General features: G+C 41.5%; 1 protein-coding gene across 4 annotated transcripts in view; it reads left to right on the forward strand.

The window, feature by feature from the left end:
- FAR2 (fatty acyl-CoA reductase 2) overlaps window positions 1-22,653 on the forward strand; it is a 124,854-nt gene that overhangs the window by 99,067 nt on the left and 3,134 nt on the right. For all 4 annotated transcript variants that reach the window (XM_053661542.1, XM_037144867.2, XM_037144869.2 and 1 more), the window contains 6 exons: window positions 6,212-6,389; window positions 7,719-7,763; window positions 12,208-12,326; window positions 13,207-13,274; window positions 15,532-15,703; window positions 20,234-20,363. In XM_053661542.1, coding sequence (XP_053517517.1) covers window positions 6,212-6,389; window positions 7,719-7,763; window positions 12,208-12,326; window positions 13,207-13,274; window positions 15,532-15,703; window positions 20,234-20,363 — 712 coding nt within the window. The remainder of the gene's footprint in view (window positions 1-6,211; window positions 6,390-7,718; window positions 7,764-12,207; window positions 12,327-13,206; window positions 13,275-15,531; window positions 15,704-20,233; window positions 20,364-22,653) is intronic.

Genomic DNA, 22,653 nt, shown 5'->3' on the forward strand with positions numbered 1-22,653 from the left:
GGACACCCGCTCAACTGCGCCCTCTCGGTCCTCCCCTCCATTTGCGCTCCAGTCACGCCGAAGTAATTGCTCCTCTGTCTCATTCTACCTGCCTTGGTGTATCCGGTTCTGTTCCTAAAGACGACTTCACCTCTGCTTCAGACATCAGAGTTCTGCCCTAGAATCCCTCAGGCTTAGGGCCCCATGTTTGTTAAAAATATCTGGATGCTTATTTGTGTTCTCCATTAGACAGGAAGTTTCTCAAGGGAAGGGAGGGTGCCTGGCTCCTTCTTGCTCTCCACTGCCAGCAGACCGTAGGAACTCAAATATTCGCTGAATGAATGAAACCTGTTTTATTGCATTAGCTGATCATAGTTCAGGCGGTTCTGGCTGGGGGTGGGTGATGTTTGTTTTTAATATTTATTTATTTTTAGAGAGAGGGGACAGAAAGGAGAAAGAGTGGGAGAGAAACATCAATGTGTGGTTGCCTCTCATGTGTCCCCTACTGGGGACCTGACCACAACCCAGGCATGTGCCCTGACTGGCAGTCAAACCGGTGACCCTTTGCTGCACAGGCCCATGCTCAATCCACAGTGTGTTTACTTTTTTTAAATGCATGTAACGGACAGGAAAGATAGGGCTTTGGGGCTGGTGCTTTCCATGTTGTTAAGGCCAAGGTCACTTCTCTTAGGGGAGCCAGTGTAGCTGAAAAGGGCTTTTGCACCTGGCTGGTCTGGCTCAGTGGATTGAGCACCGGCCTGCGAACCAGAGGGCCAGCTGGTTCAATTCCCAGTCGAGGCAACTGTACAGCGATGCTTTTCTCCCTCTCTTTGCCCCTCCCTTCTCATCTGCCTAAAAATAATTAAATAAATAAAATTTTTAAACACAAAGAAAGCCTGAAATAACTAGAGTTAGAAACTAGAAAACTGGGTCTGTACATATTTACTGCTTTATTTAACATACTTCAATCAGTCTAGTGACTGTGCGTTAAGAGGGAAATGAGGGCTATTGTTAAGTAGTTACTGTGAGCAAAGACACTTTCTGATATTTAATTCCTTAACATGTTGGTTGATATTACTATCATCACCGCTATACTGAGAAAGGGACAATCGCATAGAGAGGCTAAGTAACCCGTCAGAAGCCTCTCGGCTAGTAAGTTGCATAAACACAATTTTCCTCCATAGCCACATAATTCTATGTGGACATGGTCTTTCCAGTATACCCACAGGCTGGGCAGGGCCAGAGATTAAAAGGCGCTTTCTTAACATACAGACTGTGTTTCCAAGGAGCCGGCCACCAAGCGTGAACAGAGCAGGGCAGATTACGTGTGGGGTGTGGTGGAGCAGCTGGTAGGTATTAAGTTTGATGGGACTGGACGGAGTAGAAAGACTATAAAGACAGTCATGGGAGATGGATTTGGAAGAGCAGATGAGGCAGGGCACATGCGAGGCAGGGCAGCAGCAGCAGCAGCAGCAGCAGCAGCAGGGAAACCAGGGTGTGTTCGAGATGCCCATGTGAGTCCATTTGGGCAGCACATATACGAGGTGCGGAATCAAGCTGGAGAGAGAGCGTGGGGCCACACCGTGGAGATTTTGAATACCCTGAAGAGGACTGCATTTAACTAGGCAGTGGGGACCCGCTGAAGGAGGGCTATGTGTGTATGTGTGGCATTCATTAGTTTTAATTAAGCAGAGACTTGGATGAAAATGAGCAGGAACATTAATTTGGTCACACTGGGCAAGGGATGTAGATGGACCTGGGAAGTGGCCTGAGGCAGGCAGAGCGGAGGGAGTGGCGGAGAGGACTGGAAGGGGGGGTGGAAACAGACGTGAAAAACCCCTGTGTTTGGGGAGAAAAAACACAATAGGACAGGGCTGATGCTTTGCCTCTGGGTCTTACATATATTTAATTTTAGCTATCAGATTAGAAGATGCTTATTGTCACAGTTTGCATTTTTAAATAGTACCAGGATTTTAAATCTTTTAAAGCTTCATTCTCTTGAAGTTTTCACTCAAAGAAGCAATGCCTTTTTGAGAGCTAATCCCAGTTTAGGCAAATTGAACGACTTATATTTATAAGGTGGTGTTCTGTTAAATAAGTGACCCCCCAGTTTGCCTGGCCACAAGAATCACCAGATGATTGGGATATCACTCCCACAGGTTGAATTAGTGGTTCGAAGATAGAACCTTAGAAGCTTCCAGGAATCTGGATGTCTGTCAGAGGCTCCCTGCTAGTCTTAGAGCCGGCAAGCGTGGGAAATAATGTTTTAAAGAGCTTTCTCGGTTAGCGGTTTTCATTTGCAGTGGGGTGCCTTCATATTCCGATAATCATTGCAGCCTCCTTCTCCGACTCTCCTCACCTTCTGTTGCCTTTTAATTTCTAGGTGCTTTAATTCAATAAAAAAGTTCCTGATAGATTTGTACCTGCTAAAAACACCCTTTTGAAGCTACCAGGCACAGCTAATCTGCCATGTGACAAAGAAAAGGTGTTTCTTGACCAAACACAGCTCCTCCAGCTCTGGCGGGTGGGCTGAGGGCGGAGGGTGGGAGGCAGGAAGAGGAAAGCCACCTGCAGCCCCGGCCCCAGCGTGGCCCTTTGGGAGCGATGGAATGAAGTCAAGTGTGGGAAAGTAGCTTTGCCTTGGTGCTGAGGCTCCCACTGTGAACAGGAAGAAAATGGTCTGTGCTAGGGGCCGAGAGGCCAGTTTCAGCATCTGTGCTTTGGTTTTCGAGACTGTCTTATCCCAAGATGGCATCTAAGTAGGTGCCACAAAACTGAAAATTCAGTGTGCTTTTAATATTATTAGGCTTTAACTATAAATCAGAGCGGGGTCAGATTGTTTCTTATAGAGGTTGAAAATTGTTCATGTTATCAGGCTATTGGAGGCCAGAATAAGTGCTCAATAAAAGTTTGGAGGAAAATACTGAAGCCCATTCAACACAAGCATTAGGCTCAGATGTATATACCCTCCTTCTCCCCAGTGAAAGTTTCGGTTTACTCTGAAGCCAACCCTGACAAATGGAAGTTGGTTAACAACTACAGGCTTTTAGCTTCTGAACGCTTTCCCCCACTGCCAGTGGGTACTTTCGCTTTCAGTTCTGCTTTATTCTCTACAAAGACATCCATCCACCCTGGCTGGTATAGCTCAGTGGATTAAGCATGGGCTGCAAACCAAAGGGTTGCTGGTTCGATTCCCAGTCAGGGCACATGCCTGGGTTGCAGGCCAGGTCCCCCAGTGGGGGGGCCACGTGAGAGGCAACCACACACTGATGTTTCTCTTCCTCTCTCCCTTCCTCTCTCTCTATAAATGAATAAATATACAGCCATTCTTTTTCTTCCTTTCCACCATCTCCCTGCAACCTTACCTCCTTCTGAGCCCACCCATTTGCTCCTATCATTGGCCAGCTCAGCTTCCCCAAACCTTTCACAGAATATAAATTGGCCAATGAAGACCATCATATGGGAGAACACCCATTTACTGGATTAAATGAGCTGGTTCCTGGCGGCAGAAAGGTGATTGGACACAGATTTAAAAAACACAGTCCACTCTCTCTGGACTCATCAAAAAGTGGGGCAACAGACACATGAGCAAGTAAGTACCTATGGCATGATAATCGCAGTGATGGAGGCAGTGCGTCTGGTGCTCACTCTCCGGGAAGTTTTCCTGACACACCAGTCCGCTTGCCCCGCTTCCTGAATAAGAAAATTGAGAGAAAAAAAATACATATTCCTCATGCTGTCTCATTCAGGAAGTACATAAATGACGAAGTTGTAAATCATATTAAGAGATTGATTCCATAAGTTTCAAACCAAAAAGTAATAGTTAGAGGAAATTGTGGGTGCGTATACACACACACATTACTTTCTGAAATCTTTAATAACTTTTTGCATCTTTTGAAACAATTTAAGTAGCTTAGAATTAGGGGCCCATGGGTTTAAAACATCTTCTTGAGTGCACCAGAGGGCATTTGGTTCACTTTGGAAACGTGCTGTGCTTTATGTGGTGTCTTCTTTGCCATGCTAACTTATTTACTATTTTAAAAACAAACCAGAACAAGCCACAGCAGCACATCAAACTTTGATAAAGAAGAGCACAAACCGATTATTCATCCTAAAAAGGGCACCACCTGACCAGTGGACATGCGTCCGTTACACTCAGGTCTGTGAACGCGGTAAGTGGCTGGATGAGACAGGCCCTGGTCTGCCCGCCTGCACTGGAAAAGACATTTGAAAGCCACTACCGCCTCTTAGATAGATGCCCCTCGGCTGTTTTACCAAAGATAAGAATGCCTTAGGTCGACTGGCTCATTTTGTTTTATCAAAAAGCTTCAAGTGCAGTTGTGGATATTTCTGTTTGCCCTCACGATAACCTAAAACTTTAGAGAGATGTAATTATTTTCATCTTCACTACTAAACACGGGGGGAATGAGACGATGATACAGCAAAATACAGGTGAAGCTATTAGAGGCAGGCCGATGACAAAACACTACAGCTTCTGAATTTGTGTTCTTGAGAACCCACAAAACCTCCATTTCTGAGAAGCAAACTCACCCAACTTGGTAAGGGCTCTAAATGGTGCCCCTCGGGTGCAGGCCAGCGTTGGCACAGCAGCTGGGACCGGCCAGGGACGCAGCCCTAGGGCGTCTCTGGGGTCTGCCATTTGCTTAGAGTTTATTTTTTTTTTTGCAGCCTTATTAAAAAATGAGGCTGCGTTTCCATCAAATAGGTGAATTGTATGTTTGGTGAATTATGTCTCAGTAAAGCTGTATAAAAAAAGAGAAATTAGGCTATATTCCTTCTGACCCAGTTTTTGTAACCCGTATGTCTTTGCAGGAAATAAAATGTTCCTGGGTTAATTAATCCACTGTTGACCCCCTAACTAGATGAGCAAAAGGTCACCTCATTATAAAGATGGAGAGCTGCCTGCATCGTCCCACACTCTCTCCCGACCCTCAGGGGCTATATGATTAGAATACCTATTTTTCTGAGTATCTGGAGTTGCTTTTAATTCTTGGAACTTCTCAGACATTCCCTATTCAATTTACATCGAAAGACATTTGAGTAGCAGCAAAGTGAAAAAACAGTACTGGTGTATTGCAAACAAGAGTTATTAAAATGGAGCGTCGTATTTCTGAACAAGTCTTGGCATAAACACATCTTAAATGCTCAACAATCTGAAATGGGAGCAAAGCAGGAAGAGCTAAGATTTTTCTACAATCAAAATAGTATGAGCTCAGTTCTATAAGATAGAAATAAATGTGTCAAATCACACTAACCTGTTTAGGTAGTCTAATTTTTAAAAATTACATTCTATCAAAAGTTTGACCAAATAGATCTGCCAGCTAAGAGAAACATTAAGTATCTAATTCCCAATCATAGTATTGCTCTTCAAGAATTGCAGATAGACTTGGAGATTATCAAAATGGTTCAGACACCTTTAAAGAAAAAAAAAATGAGGTCGTCATGGTAACTCGGTTGTTCATTACACATGTTTTCTTGTAAGTAGAGGTACACAGTAGTCACTATTACAACTGCTTCAGAGAACTACAACTACTCTACTTGACAGACTATTAACAGTGATTCGAGCACTTCAGAATTCACAGGAAATCTCTAGAAGTTATTACCAAGTTACTAGCACAGACCCTAAACAGACCTTCAAAAGACATTTTATAGATTTGCTAAAAGAGATTATAAGCCTGCCAGATGTAGCTGCTTTTTTTCGTTGAGGCATTCATTGGAATTTTAAAAGTTAAAAGCTGAAGTTTGCAAATTGGCGCATTAGGTGCCCACTGGAAACCTGGGGTGGGTGGGGCGGCCACAGAAGCCCCCGGGGCCGAGAGCAGCTCCGCACTCCGAGAATGCACCCAGCAGGCTCCCGGGCTCCGGGGCGGCACTCACGACTGTGTTCGATGGATACGTACTTCTGAACCTGTCGGAGAGGTAACAACTGAAGACACAGACGATACGCAGTCAAGTGGTTGAGTGCACAGAGGTCAAACTTGTCTCTAGGCGAGAGGATGTCGGAGTCAGCTGGAAAGACTGGGCTCGGCAGCGGACAGCTCGCACGTGACTTGAAAGTGTGCACACTCAGCCTTGGTATCCAGTGACTCTTCCGACCTCCGGAACTCAAGCTAGAAAGTGGGAGTTTTGTTTGAGTGTCTGTCTCACAGTGGTGGTTTTTGGTCTATCATCTAATGTATGTTGCTAGAATTCTTTTTCACTCTACCTTCAGGTGGTTAGACGATGCTATTGTTGAGGAGATCACACCCAAACTGATCCGGGATTGGCCCAATACGTACACCTACACGAAGGCCTTGGGAGAGATGGTGGTGCACCAGGAGAGCGGGAACCTCAACATCGCCATCGTGCGGCCGTCCATCGTGGGAGCAACCTGGCAGGAGCCCTTCCCAGTAAGGCCGCATGCGCGGATCCCTGGCTCGGCGTCCAAGTCTGCATCCTTCTAGCTCAGTTTCTTTCTCGCTCTTTCTCACCCCTCCCCCGCCCCCTCTCTCTCCAGAATGTATAGCTGAGTGTAGGAAATCAAACTCGAATCCATTTTAACTGGACAAAATTCCACATTTGGTTCAGGAATTATTCAGAACCAGGCCCCCCTGGGACTTACACCGGCTGCTCTGGAGTTGGGTGGAGATCGCAAGTCAGCGTCTCATTAATGCCAGTCTTAAGAGTTTCCCTAGGCGATAGTTTCACTTCTTGCCTTTCCCACTGTCGTTTAAATATACCAGAATGTTCTTGATGGCGAAATGGGTGGGATTACATCTGCCAGGATAGATAAGTATCACGGAGCTCACAGAAGGTATTCAGTTGAAGAATAATAACTTTTAACCTCTGTACACCACTCTATTGCTTTTGAAAGCACCTTGGATTAAATTATATTCTTTGAAGCAATTCTGTGACGTTTTAGGGCCATGAACATTTAGCTGCACTGCTTAATGACGATGCGGATTTTGAAGTTGTCTCGTGTGTAAAGTGGGGCTGTAACTACCCACTTTGGAGAGGTGGCCGGATGCGGCAAACATGGGGAGTGCGGACCAGTGCCTGGTCCTGAGTGAAAGACTCAAGAAAGAGCCCCTTCTTCTGTCTCCTTTCCTACTTCGCAGATGCATTTCAGCCTTTACAGATAAAGAAACAGACACAATAAGGTCAACTGACTTGCTCAGGGCTGAAGAGACAAATTCAAAACATTTTCCTCCAACTGCTCCTAAACATAATCTTCCCTCTAACATCTCTAAGCAAGCTATGAGATAGATAGATAGATAGATAGATAGATAGATAGATAGATAGATGATAGATAGATGATAGATAGATAGAATGGTGTGGCTCTTGAAATGCTCAAGAAATGGGTAATTCCTACAAATCATGTTTGAAACGTTCCCCTGGGGACACGAAGTCAGGTTCCAGATGGAGGAAGATGGTGGTTGATGAATTGGTTAGCAGAGCATGATATTAATACAAGGTCCAATTTAACCCCTAAGATGCCTTTAAAATTCTCCATAACTCCTGCTGGCAGAATGTCAATTCCTGCACAAATAAAAGGCAGAAACTGCAGTGTTTTGCCACTGACCTTTTTTTGTGGTGTGAGAACTACAGGATCAGACAGTCAGATTGGCTGGGATCTCAGTGCTCCTGTTTGAAATGGATTAGGATTAGACGGCAAATGTTCCAAAGGTATTAAAATTCTCTGACATGTATAACCAATAGAGATCTTCTTTTTTTTCTAGGGTTGGGTTGATAATGTAAATGGACCCAGTGGGCTCATTATTGCGGTATGTATAATGAAGTGGAAATGACTCCTTGAAATGCGGTGGAGGGATAGTAACTAACAACATGCTTAGTGTTGGCTTAGCTTCATTGATCCAAAACCATAAATGTTATTTTACTAACTGCAATCGAAGCATATTATCTCAGTTTTGCTGATTGGAAAATAGAGTCAGAATGAAATTACTTTGGCTTTTGGATTTTGTTATCAGAAAAACGGACATGCTGTGATATCAGTTATTATTTAGGAATTTGTTTTTGGAAAGCCTTTGAACATTGAGGACCATGTCTGTAGTTCCCTTTTATCCCACTAGATGGGGGTGTTTCCTCCTTTTCATCGTTCATTAATAGCTTGACGCAGTGAACTGGGGATACAATAAAAATCATATTCATAAAGATGATTACATCCTTGATATAAAACACATGCAAGAATTAATGTGTGTGGATACAGGTTATATAAATGCATAAAATACATCAATAACCAGTTCTTAATAAATATAAGAATGAGAACTACCAATGGAGCAAAGATTTCAAATTAAAAATTGATGACTGTAGGAAACTTTTCAACAATAATTTTCTCACAGACAAGGAGAAACGTGAATGGCTCCTTTAGGTCAGCAGCCCTTTGTGCATGTCTGCCCGCAGTGAGGACTGAGCTGGTCTGAGCCGGGCTGAAGCATTCTGGGACCGGGACCCCCACGCACTTCTCTGAGTTTAAATCTTACAAACTCAACTTCGGACTCTGCCTCTGTTCTCAGAGCTAGGTCGACATGCACTAAGATACAAACACAAGACAGTGAATTATGACTGCTCGTCAAAGACAGTGATAATGGACTTTCTGATTTATTTTCTAGCAGCTTCCACACCTGCCTTCTTCTTTAAAGCTTTGTTAGGGTAAACATTTGGTAACTCAGAACATCACTATTTTAACATGATCCAGGGGGTATGTTCCATGACATTGTTTATAAAGTTGCACATTTATTCAAGTTATCTAAAATTTTCCAGTCCCCTCTCCATAATTCTGACTAAGTATGTTCACCATTGTTTTCTGTGCTCCTGCATGTCTCACTGGGAGATTACAAGAGCCCAAGCTTTATTTACACTCTGAGAAAGAGAAGGAGAGAAAAATCAATTAGTTGCCTCTCCTATGTTCTGACTAGAGACACAACCCACAACTCAGTTCCAAAGGTGAGGACAGAGAAGACCAAAGTTTTTCACTTGGACTTCAGACTTCCAGTCAAGATGGAGGCATAGGTAAACATGACTTGCCTCCTCCAACAACCACAACAAAATCACAAGTAAACTACAAAACAGCCATCACCCAGATTTGCCAGAAGATGAAGCTGTATGGAAGTTCAATAACCAAGGAATTAAAGAAGTCATATTCATTCAGATGGGTAGGAGGGGCACAGAGAGGAAGGTTCAGAGACACGGCACAGGTGGTCCCACACTCACCTGTGGTGGATAAAAAATGGGAGGGATATCTCAGGAGTGAGGGACCCCTGCCCCACACCAGCGCCCCCCAACCCAGGGATCCAGTACCAGGAAGCTAAGTCCCCATAACTTCTGGCTGCCCAAACCCTTGGGTGTTGGGGCAGCAGAAGAAACTGCAGGATTGTCAGGCATCTCCTCTTAAAGGATCTGCAATGAACTTAGGACTTACACAGACACACTCCCTCTGGACCAGCACCAGGCAGCAACTTGAAGAGCACTAGTGGCATAAGGGGAGAAACTGAAGTGTCTGGCATCAGGACAAGTGCTGGGGCACAGCTTCTTCCTGGACAGAGCTCCAGAGGCCAGGCAGCAGCACTGTCCTTTTTCTGAGCCCTCCCCACACAGAACTACAGAGTGGTGACACCATATCTGAGACTCCATCGACCTGGTTCACACAGGTTGCCCTGCCCTGGTGCTTACCTAAGGCTCCACCCCATTCAACTTATGGCTGTGCTTTTCCACAATAGGCCACGCTACTAAGACAGGCAGTCAAAGCAGCTCTACCTAATACATAGAAACAAACACAGGGAGGCTGCCAAATTGAGGAGACAAAGAAATAAGGTCCCAATAAAAGAACAGAACAAAACTCCAGGAAAAGAAGTAAACAAAATGGAGACAAGCAATCTATCAGATTCAAAGTTCAAAACACTGGTTATCAGAATGCTCAAGGCACTCATTGGGTACTTCACAGCATAAAAAAAGACCCAGGCAGAAATGAAGGTTACACTGAGTGAAGTAAAGAAAAATTCACAGGAAATCAACAGTGGAGTAGATGTTGCCAAGAATCGAATCAATGATGAGGAACACATGGAAGAAAAAATTCAATCAGAACAGAAGAAAAAAATTTAAAAAGAGGATACTTTATATCTATTTTTATGGACTCTCTGTCAGGAGGCTCTGGGACAACTTCAGACATACCAACATTTGAATCACTGGGGTCCTGGAAGGAGAAGAGAAAGAGCAAGGAATTTGGGGGAAGAGGTAGACATGGAAGCACAGACAATCCCAAACAAGACCCAAGGTCCTAAAGAGGACCACACCAAGACACATCATAAATAAAATGCAAATGTTAAAAATAGAGAATCTTAAAAGCAGCAAGAAAAAAGCAGAGAAAAACAAAGGAGCTCCCATAAGACTGTCAGCTGATTTCTCAAAAGAAACTTTGTAGGCTACAAATATTCAAAGTGCTGAAAAGCAAGGACCTACACCCAAGATTACTCTATCCAGCAAAGCTGTCATTGAGAATGGAAGGGCCCATAAAGTGCTTCCCAGACAAAGTAAAGCTAAAGGAGTTCATCCTTACCACATGATCATTATATGAAATGTTAAAGGGACTTATTAAAGAAAAAGATGAAAACTACAAACATTAAAATGGCAATAAATTCACAACTATCAAAAATTGAATCTAAAAACAAACTAAGCAAACAAGCAGGACAGAAATCGAATCATAGATAATGAAATCATTTAGATGGTTACTAGTTGGGAGGGGAAGAGGGAGAGAGGGGGGATAAAGTATAGGGGTTAAGAGGTACAAATAGGTAGGTACAGAATAGGCAGGGGGAGGTTAAGAACAGTATAGTAAATGGAGAAGCCAAGGAACTTATATGCATGACCCATGGACATGAACTAGGTGGGGGAGGAGCACTGGAGAGAATAGGATGTATTGGGGGGCAAAGGGTCAAAATTGGGACAACTGTAATATAATCAATAAAATATATTTTTAAAAATTTAAAAAGTTAAAATTTTCAAACTGGTATCTTCTGTCCGAAGAAATCAGTTACAAGAAAAGAGAAATTCAAAACATAAGAAAGTGCTAACAACCACTAAAATTGACGTTGGAAATATCCAAGGTATAAATAATCAATTCATAAAATAAACAAAACTTTTTCCTTATTTACTGACTTATTTATTGGCATGACTTATTCATTAACACAGATAACTCCCAATTCTCATCAGTACAACATTTGTGATTTGTGAGGTGAACTAAGGTACCAAGTGAGAAGTAAATGATGGTGGCCTTTCCTGACGAAATAACAAAGTCGTTAAATGGTAGAATTTTTTTTTAAAGATTTTATTCACTTAGAGAGGGAGGGAAGGAGAGAGAGGGAGAGAAACATCAGTGTATGGTTGCCTCTTGTGCATCCCCTGCTGGGAACTGGCCTGCAGCCCAGGCATGTGCCTTGACTGGGAATCGAACCACGGTTGTTTGGTTCGCAGGCCCACACTCAATCCACTGAGCTACACCAGCCAGGGCAGAATTTCTTTTTAAGATTTTACTTATTTATTTTTTCAGAGAGCGGGGCAAAGGAGGGAGACAGAGAGGGCGAGAAACCCTGATGTGAGAGAGAAACACCCACTGCTTGCCTGTGGGACATGCCTGATCTGGGGCCAAACCCGCACCCCGGGCACACACCCCGGCAGGGAGCCGAGCCTCCGACTTCCCACTGTACAGGCTGATGCCCACGCAATCGAGCCACACCGGTCAGGGCAGAAATGTCTTCATTTAAGAACATAAATATTCCTTAAACGTTTAGTGTCTGCCGTTGCTTGTAAGTGAGTAAGTGCTAGCAGAAAATAGCAAAATTTGAGGAGTAAAAACTAAGACAGTACTAATGGTAAATCAGGGAGACCTTAATTCTTAAAATGTCTTATGAATTAATTTTTAAGATGTGAAAAACTATTCTTGGTGTTTGTTAATTAATTAAGTCTATTACCTCTCACAAATTTGGGATTTCAGTCCCTAAAGCATCTAAGGACCACTCACTAGAGGTTTGCAGAAATGTTGGCATTTGAGATGTACGTGGCTGGAAAGCCGAGCGGTCTGAGAAACGTCGGCCTTTGTACCATAACCTAGTCAGGGGTGAATTGATGCTGGCTGTCACTTCCAGTGCCATCATTATTAGCCCCCACTGTTACGTAAGATCTGGCTCAATACGCTGTGTTCTTCTTCCTGTGCAGACCGGGAAAGGCTTTCTCCGGGCCCTGAGAGGCACCCCAATGGCTGTGGCAGACCTGATTCCAGTGGATACGGTCGTCAACCTCACCTTGGCTGTAGGATGGTACACAGCAATTCACAGGTGTGGACGCTGGGCTGGCTTTCAGAGATTGGGGATAAGGAGGATACATTTGTTAGGCTTATTTTTGAAATATATGCATTTTATTATAGGAGACTCCAGGTGTGAGAGGGTATCTGCTTCAGTAATTTACATAGTTCCAAGTATGTCCCCATCCATGCAGAGCTGTTTCATTAGTACTGCTCAGTGCTGCTACATTTGTCCTGAAGTAACAAACGCTTTACATTAGCCATAAAATTGTTTATAACTAAAATGCCTTTCTTTCTATTTAGTAATCTAATATAGAGCTTCTTTTTTAAGGCAAAGGAGATAGAGGTGGGTGAAATGAGAACATCTTTTATATTTCATGGACCTGTTGAGTTCCTGATAAATGACAAAAGTTCAGCTCACCATGGGTGAGGTATTTCCTACTGTACTGCAGACAAAAAGAAAAGAGGTCATTTGTACTTTTGGCTTTGTTAGTAAATGATAAATTAAATATTTTTTTCTTATTTGATGTGAGACACTTAGATGTTTTCCAAACCAGCAGGACTTAGCTGGATTTGGAAAGACACTAAGCCTATAGTTTTGCCCAATAAACATGTTCCTAAGTTGGAAATACAAAGGGCTTTCTCATCGTGAGACCTCCCTTTGTTCCACATCAGCCGATCTGAGATCTCTTACACACACACACACACACACACACACACACACACACACACTTTTCGTAACCTCTTCCATTGTGCTTACTAACCCAAGGAAGGAACAAAAGAAGGAAGGTTGCTAGGTTGCCTTACTTATGACAATTATTGAAACAACCTTGTCTAAATATTATTTTCCCTTTTCTTCCTTTCATTTGTTCTTCATTTTGTTGCCTTTATCTAAACTTTATTTTCATTTCCAGACCTAAATCAACGTTAATCTACCACTGTACGTCTAGCAACTTTAATCCCTGTCACTGGGGCAAAATGGGTAAGTGCCTGCAGCAACGTTAACCACTGTGTCTACCTCGGGAAGAACATTAGGCAAAGTACGTCATGGAGCTTAGAGTTTAATGGGGGAAAAGGCACAAACAACTAAGTAAAGAGAGAAAATATTTACAATTCATGGATGTGTAAGAGTTAACTAGAATGTACCAAAGAAGGGTCAGTGGGAACATCTGCATGGTTGTAAGCAGTAAGGGGTCCAATGGCTAGAGATTTTTTAAAATAAGTGAAACCAAGTAGAAGTCGGCGAGTGTGAAGGAGGCCAAGATGAAACACGGCTCCTGAGCGCCGCTGCTCCCGGGCACACCCGCCTGCCCATCGCTGCATCCCTGACTATGGGGCAGGACCGAGCAGACTTAGAAACGTCCCATAACGTAAACTTTTATTATTGGGTAGTAATACTCTTATTGGTTGTGCAGTTCGCCGTGAAAGTAACCTTGAAAGTATCTTGTCGCCAAAATCAATCCTGCAGAGAATAGAAACTGAACCAATGACGTGCTCCTTTGTCAATTTAGGATTTGATTTTCTTGTCAATATCTGAAACTGTAGATGGTCTAGCTGTTTTTTTAAGGTACTAGATGCACACAAACAATGAAATGGACCTAATTTATTAGAATTTGATTTCTTATTCAGAACACTCAGCTGTGCTATTCCATTTGCAAAGTTTTTACTTCAGTGAAAATTAAAATGTAATTCCCTAGCCACCAAGTTCTTTAGAACATATATCTGGTTATTTAAATTATATATCTAAATAATTCTGAAAACACTTGGAAGTAAAAAATAAATCTCCTCTACCTCAGCAACAGAATTAAGGTATCGCTCACAAAAAGAGGCATTAATAGATGCAAATAAGGTAATTTAAGCTCTTAAAAATGGGACATGTAAATTTTATTCTGAGATTCAAACTAGTCTTCTGTCATGCTAAAAATTCTTAGTATCTGTTTTATAGAATTATAGAATCTCAAAGTAGAAAGTGATCTTAAAAATAATCTAGGCGGTTTGCTTTGTTTTACATATGAGACCCAGTGAGAGTAAATGATCTATTTCAAATTCAGATGGGGGAGCTGGTCCCTGAAATAGAGGACAGTTTTCTTGCTTCCCTTGAATTTGCTCTAATCACTCAGCTAGTGATTCTTAAAAGTGAATATGAATTCCCTCTCAAGGAAAAGAGTCCAGATTCCTGGGTCAGATGCTTCTTTTAAATAGAACAGTAATCATATTACCAAAATAATGGATGTCTTCATCATAACTGAATAATGAATTTAGGCATATCCTTCGAAAGTTCTACACAGATAAAATAAAAATGAAATACAAATGAATAGCTTTGGGAAAGAATTATTGAATTTACAAATTTACATTTAAACTTTTTAATGAGTTTTTACCTAAGTAATAAAAAAAGAAACAAGTATTATGAGAAGAATATTCACCTGGAGATAAGAGGGAACTGTTGAGTCTGCCGTGTTCCCGGAGAAGGAGAAATCCCGATGAAATAAAAGCCAGTGGCACTCAAACTGAACCAGCATGGAGGAATCCTGCTGTTACAGTCTCTCTGTTCCTTAAACCCTCAGGAGTAAGGTTTAAGTAACCCTTTATCAAGCTTTAAGTAAAATGTTAAGAAACTTTCCTGATGGTTCTACAAGTAATGATCCAAACAAGGAAATAAAGTCCGTAGGCTCTATCTTGGGACTTTTGGAATAGACTAGATAACCTTAGAATTGAATGATGGATTTAAATTTTTCTGAACAATGCATCACTATGCTGATTAAAACTCTGTCCCCCAGAAATTGTTTGAGAGTAAAGATTTCAAGAAGAGGACTCAAGTCTTAACCTATTCACAACGCCATGACTACTTGCCAGGATAAAAATCTTGGTGTTTTTTTTTTAAAGATTGTATTTATTCATTTTTAGTGAGAGGGGAAGGGAGGGAGAAAGAGGAGAGAAACATCAGTATGTGTTTGCCTCTTGAGCTCCCCCTACTGGGGACCTGGCCCACAATCCAGGCATGTGCCCTGACTGAGGAATCTAACCAGGGACCCCTTGGTTCACAGGCTGGCACTCAACCTACTGAGCCACACCAGCCAGGGCATTGCCAGGATAAAAATCTTAATACTGTCTCAGAAACTGATTCCTGATTCCACATAGCCAGCCCTTATTCTCTATTGTTTTGGCCCATTTGCAAATGCCATCCACCACAATGGGCTCAAATGCTCTAGACCTACCACTTACTCTACTTTTCCCCCCAGGATTCCAAATCTTGGCAAGCTGTGAAAAAATCCCATTTGAGAGAGCTTTTAGGAGGCCGTATGCTGACTTCACAACCAACACCATCACAACCCAGTACCAGAATGCGGTCAGCCACTGGGCCCCTGCCATCATCTACGACTTCTATCTCCGGCTCACAGGAAGGAAGCCCAGGTGAGAGGCTGCGACAGCAGCTTTAAGAGCATCACTGCATGGAAGATTAGGGTCCTAAAGTCCTTCGCCCTCACTGCAGCTGGGGATCAAAGGCGATGACTGAACCTAAAACAGTACACACACACACACACACACAGAGATTTGGGACAACTGAATAGTAGTAAGAAGTCCCAGAGGGCCCCACCTCTAAAAATCCTTCATCATAAGAAAGGAAGGTAAATATTAAGGAACTTGCTTGATGATTTCAACAAGTAATCATCCACCCCAAAAGAAAAGCATCCCAGACTCTCGTGTCTGGGGCTTTCTAAATTGTTAGGTAATCTAAAAGAAAGAAAAAAATGAAAATTGTCAGGTAATCTTCAAATGTGCAGTGGTGGTAACAATTTCACACACACAGGGGAAGATGCATGATGACTTTGTGTTCCTTCTCACAACCACCCTAAGGAGGATATTCTCATCGTCCCAATTATACAAATGAGGAAACAGAAGCTAAGGGAAGAATTTCAAATAGCCTCAAAGAGTTAGAAGAAAGATTTGGAGAAATCCGAACTAGGTATACTGCCACCTACAGGTGAGTGAAGAAATTAGGGAACAGGTGGAGTGAAAAGTGTGCAAATGCCGAGGCAGCTCTGTCACCATGCGGCTGTGACAGGACATACTCATTTCTCTGTCTCACTTGAACGTTAGATGTGTCTGAGGAGTCATTATTATTATAATCACCAAAGGCAATTGCTGCAGTCAAGCATCAGAAATATGAACAGTCTTGCCTTCCATGCCAGCTGCTTGATAAAGGAGGAAGCCTCTCTCAGCATAATTAATTCCCATTCGTATTAGCAGAGCAAATGACTAAAACTTAGGCTATGTAGAATTTCTCCAAATTTTGCAGAGACCTTCTTAAGAGCTCATAAGTCGGTTATGGCCAGCTTCTCCTTGAGAAAAGAGAAAAGGGGACACTGTGGCTATGGGGAAGATATTTGAACAGGGCTAATTGCATAAAGGTGGGAAAAAGAAGAAAAACTAAACATTGTAAGCAGAAATGCTAAAGATTTTAAAATACACCAGAGGTGGAAGAAGACCTGGATAAAGACCAAAGTTCAAGAGGCAGAAAAGAAAAACACAGGAGGAAGGGGCCCAATAAAAATCTTTATGAATTTTGTGAGAAATTAAATTGTAGTATTTGTGGGAAGTGGATGTTTGTTTTGTGATAGAAATTTTAAGAATCTTTATGGCAGAGAATGCTAGAATTTTTCCAGACCCTCCCCCTCCCCAAGTGAGTTTGTGTGTGATCTGTGCATTTACCACCACATGTGGAAATAGATATATTTTTGCTTTGAGGCAAACAAATCCGAGTGTCCATGCACTTTTCCCGAACGTGCCACTGGGTTTGGGGAAGATGCTGAGGGTGTCGTTGCTGGGTTGGAGGGTATGTGGTTGCCCTAAGCCAAGGTTCTGTCCATTTGGCCAACTACACCAGCAGATGGGCACATACCTGTTCTTTTTCTGATGGACTCTCAGCAATACTTTGCAAAAGTCAATCTTTTGAATTGTCAAACTAAAAAACAAGAAATGGCATCTCTTTGTTACTTTCATTCAAGCCCCAAGTCCTTAGACCTCACTTTTGATCACTAGGCAACACATTCAAGTTTTCTTCTCTGTCCGTGGTTCATGCGACATTCGTTCACTCCACGTTCCAGTTTTCCCTTCTGTGCGCTGCTTGCCTCTGTTTCTCACCCATTTTCCTACTGGGTTGGGGTTGGTGTTATTAATTATGGAAACTCATGTGTATCTGCGTATGTGCCTGTGTAGATCTATATTTGATATATTTTCTCCAAGGATGTTTCTTATATCTTTGAATATGAAATTTTTATATTGAATAATACAAAGGAAGCTACATATAATGTAGTTCCTAAGAGTTTGGAGTCAGATTTCTGACTTTACTGATTTAGCCATGTGAGCCCTAAATTACTTAAGCTCTCTAAAACCTAAATTCATCACCTGTAAAAAATAAAAATAAAAGGTAGCAATCATATGTATCTTACAGGGTTTTGCGTAAGAGTATAGAATATACTCTTACTTTAGTAATCACTATTATTACTAAAGTTCTAAATTTTTATGTGATAAAATGAATCACTCTGATGACTTTTGCATTTTATGTATTAAGGAGACCTTCTCTACCTGAGAATAAGTTTTCTTTCTAAAAATATATTATGCTGATATAGTCCCATACATACAATTATATTGTACAGTGATTATTTTAAGAATGAAAATAGATCTGCCCTGGCCGGTAGAGCTCAGGTAGTTGGGCATCATGCTGCAAACCAAATTGGTGGTTCGATTCCCGGTCAGAGCACATGCCTGGGTTGCACATTTGGTCCTCCGTCAGTGGGCGCATGAGAGGCAGCTGATAGATGTTTCTCTCCCTGTCTTTATTCCTCCCTTCCCCCACTCTCTAAAACTAAAAAATAACAAAATAACAAAAGAATGAAAATAAGTCCGTTGAAATCACATCCATTGCATCCGAGTTATAAAGTGGATAAAGAAAGTCTTACTCCATTTGGTCTGTTAGAAGAGAACACCAGGGACTGGGTGGCTTATAAACAGTGTAGTTTCTTTCCCACAGTTCTGGAGACTGGGAAATCTAAGATCCGGACATGTGGGCAGATGGGGTGTGTGCCGAGGGCCCACTGCCATGTCCCCAGACATGTCTGTGCCCTCACATGCGGCGAGGGCCAAGGGAGCTTTCTGGGGTGTCCGATATGAGCTCTTCCTCAAAATACCATCACATTAGGGGAGTAAGTTTTGCCATATGAATTTCAGGGGGGCACAAATATTTAGTCTGTAGCAAAGATGTTACAAAATAATAGCTAAATGGAACCCTGTTGTGACATTTGTATCCATGAACAATGATTTTACCTCCTACCTAAGAATTTCTCATGATACAATGAGAGAAGTACCTCACGAGTCATTAGATAAGTGGGCATTAGGATTGACCAGAAATAAGACCCAATGCCCAGAACAGCATAAGTCAGTCATTCCAGGGTCAAGTACAATAATCACTACTCCCAAGATATGCCTGATAAGGTGAAAATCAAATGTTCTGTAGGCCAAAGGTGCTTTTGTTGCCAGAAGTCCAAGGTTTGAGCATTAGCTATGTGACCATAAACCTATTCATTCTTCTGTAAGATGAAAATAAATAATGTAGATCTTTTTTTAATTTTTTAAAATATTTTTATTGATTTTAGAGAGAGAGGGAGAGAGAAACTTTGGCGTAAGAAAGAAACGTGGATTCGTTGCTTCCTGAAGGGGACCTGACCGAGGATCAAACCCACAACCTAGGTATGTGCTCTGACTGGGAATTGAACTGGAACATTCTGGTGTACGGGATGACAATCCTACCAGCTGAGCCACCCAGTCAGGGCACGTAGTATAGGTACTAACCTCACAGGCTCATACTGGGAGGAGCAATGGGATCGTAGGTGGAAGTTTTTTATAAACTGTTAGGTTGGGAAATTCACACTGCGGAGCTGGTCCAAGTTCTGACCACAGGACTGGAGGATGTGTTCTACCTGAAGTAATGGGACATGGGGTGATAAGGTTACAGAAGCAGAGGCTTTTTGAGGTCAGTCAAAGCTGGGTTGGAATTTTGGCTTTGACACCTATTACTGTGGCCACTTCATCTGAAGGTCACTTTCCCCAGTCATAAAAATGCAGATTTAGCCCGGATCAGTGTGGCTCAGTTGGTCAGATGTCATCTTGAAAAGCAAAAAGGTCACTGGTTCAACTCCCAGCCGAGACACATGCCTGGTTTGTATGTTTGTATGTTCTCGGACTTGATTATTTCTTTCCTTCCTTTCCCCTCTAAGAATAAATAAAATACTTTTAAAATGCATATTTATTCCTACGTAACAGAAGCTATGAGAATTAGTGGAGATAGTTTTAAAAAGTATCAGCACTATGCCAAACAAGAGTAGGTTATCAACAAATGTTATTTTCCCTTTCACTCTGAAATACAATCGGTATCCCAATTAGCATCTGGCAATAGAATGAGAGAAGTGCCTCATGAGTCATGAGGGGTGTGGATGCTAATAGTCAACACTTCTGCCCAGAAATTATATGCTAAGACCTTGGGTCCATCTATTTTTTTAAAAACCCAGTAACATATAATACAGAAGAGAAATAATTTTTCTAATTGTCTAGCTCAGAATTCAAACAATGAATTGTGTGCCATTAATGGTGGCTGTCTGGCTTGGTTTTTAAAATGTTTGCTGCTCTTGTGAAGATGATAGAAAAAAGGGAGAGGAGGAGTTTGGTGCTATTGAAATGCTTCTTCCGCTTCATCCCCTTCCCTTCATTCAATAGAGAGTTGTTGTGGAAGGAAAATATGAGTAAGTTTTCATGAAGTTTGAAGGGAAAGATGGAAGGAATTTTTAATATATTTTTCTCAAAACTAATTTCTCATGCATCCCTAGAGCGGCAGAGAAGCAGCCATCTGTGTTGTGCTGACATCTGCTGCTTTCTGACCTTTGCCAGGATGACAAAGCTCATGAATCGGCTTCTGAGAACCGTTTCCGTCCTGGAGTATTTCGTCAACCGGAGCTGGGAATGGAGCACGAACAACACAGAAATGCTGATGTCCGAGCTGAGTCCCGAGGACCAGAGAGTAAGTACAGCACTGCCTTAACCAACCGGGAAATCTCACTCATTTGGAATTTGAAAGTATTTCATCTGGAAAGCTGATGAATAAAGTTTCAGTTATATACAGGTTTTTTTTTCCACTAAGAAAATCAGTCAATGCTACCAACACAGTTGCAGGAAACCAGTTTCATGTGTGTAGATCTAGGTTCTTGGACTTCTCACTAATGTGCTGCAGTCATGCTTCATAATCTTACTCAGTTTCAATCTTTCGTTCACCCTCGTAGCTGTTATCTTTTCAGCAAACATTCTGTACCTATGTCTTTTTCCTCACAGCCATAGCGTATGACTGATGAAAAGTAATCATTGTATTGCTCACAAACGCTCTCTCATCCACTGTCCTTGTCATATCTAAGCCATCGGTGCCCCTCAAGCTATACAGTCCCTTCCTATGCTTTAAAGCTGGCCTCTGTCTGCTCTCCATTCCATCCCGTCTGAGGCCTTTCTCCATCAGCACCGGGCTCTGGCCAGCTTTGCCGATCTCATTCCCTGTAACCACCTCAGTGGTTCAGACTCATATTTCTCAAAACTGGCCTTCACTTCCATTGCTTGGCATCAGTGCTGTTTACTTCTTTACACTAGCTTCTTGGCCATCACAAATGATAAATCTTTGCGTATTTCTGAAATTCACAAATACAGAAATCTTTTGTACTTTGTACATGTTCTTAGCCTTTCTGCCCAGGGAGTCTTGAGTTTCTTGAACATGCCATTACTTTTCAGTTCAACTTTAAATTTTTCTCTCTCCTGATTGACATTTTTCAAATAAATTTTTTTAAAAAAGCATTTCTTGGGGTAACTTGTTCTTAAAAGCATGTAGAAGAAACCAAGTCATCTTGAGAAGTAAATGTTAGACAGGGAGCTAGTCTCACATGCCAGCTAAGGATTTTACTTATACAGTCTGGCCTCAGAGAGCATGATTCAAATCCAGGTCCTAGAATTCAGGTCATGGCACCTAAAGGTTACTTGCAAAGTCAAACACTATAGATGTTATATTCATAAGTTAGATTTAGAGGGATATTTTAACCAAAATCATGACTGAGTACCCATGCAATTAACATGAAATAGAGCTATTTTCATAAATACTTACATACCTTCACTAGACAGAATAACTCTAAGTACCTGTTAGAAATGCATGGATGATTGATCAAACCAGTTTATTTTAAAAAACCCTTCAAGTTATTGTACATTGTTTTAAAAATTAGCTTCCAATGTTAGATAGGCTTATCTTTATAGCATTTTCTCCATGGCATTTACCCATCTAAATAATTCAAAAGGTAATATTAGAGTTTCATTTTTGACATTTTACTATTTTAACCTAAAATAACTTAAGATTCCATGAAAAATTAAATGTGCAGTAGACTTAACATTTGCTTTCAAATGATCTCAGCAAAGGCAATAGTCCTAAATACTGGGATTAATGGCCAAACTCTGGTGTGGCTCAGCCCCCAGTTTGATTTGCTGTATGGAACCAGGTTTCTATACCAGGGCTGCATTGAAATCTAACTTAGAAAAGTGAAATGGTCTAAGAACTAAAGGTCTCTGTTCATGTAGAGAATAAATAATACTGAGGTACTTAGTGATACTGATGAAAAATAATATTAAAACAAAATGATTACAGAATTACTTTTGGAATGCAATTCATCTTTTGGGCAAGTCTGTGAAGCTCTCTGTAACTTGTTAATCTCATCTGCTCTCTTTGTTGATGTGGAGCATTATCTCAAATATTTGAAATATCTTAAACATGTATAATAACTAAAATAAAAATAAAATAGAATTAAAATATGAAGTCAAGGATAAGAATGAAAAAAAAAAAAAAAAAGAATGTCCATGTGTGGTCTACCAGATCATACCTAAGCCAGTGCAGTTAAACAGTGAGTTTGTTCTCGAGTTTTTGGTAGAAAAGTAAAAAGGGAAAATATACTTTCATGGTATTCTTTGTCCAAAAGGAGAAAATACCCTAGTGTTCCAAGAAAAGCAAAGCTTTCTTACCACTTAACTCTAAAAGAAATGTTTTGATGGGCTCCATTTAATGGATATTATAATGGATAATATCGCTAAAGCAAATACAAAATATAAATCCTGCTAAGTTATTCCTCAAGGCTTTGCTTCCCAAAGCTTGCCTTAATCTACATAATTAAGTAGTAATATTGCAAGAAAGGCTGGTAGGCCAAGGGGACACCCCCAAACTTAAGAGAAACAGAAAGAAAATGACACATAATTTGTTCCGGTCCCTAACATAGTATTCCCGTCACTTTAAA

The sequence above is a fragment of the Artibeus jamaicensis genome, unplaced genomic scaffold, assembly GCF_021234435.1.
Source record: "Artibeus jamaicensis isolate MK-2021 breed Jamaican fruit bat unplaced genomic scaffold, CSHL_Jam_final contig_233, whole genome shotgun sequence".
Taxonomy (NCBI): domain Eukaryota; kingdom Metazoa; phylum Chordata; class Mammalia; order Chiroptera; family Phyllostomidae; genus Artibeus; species Artibeus jamaicensis.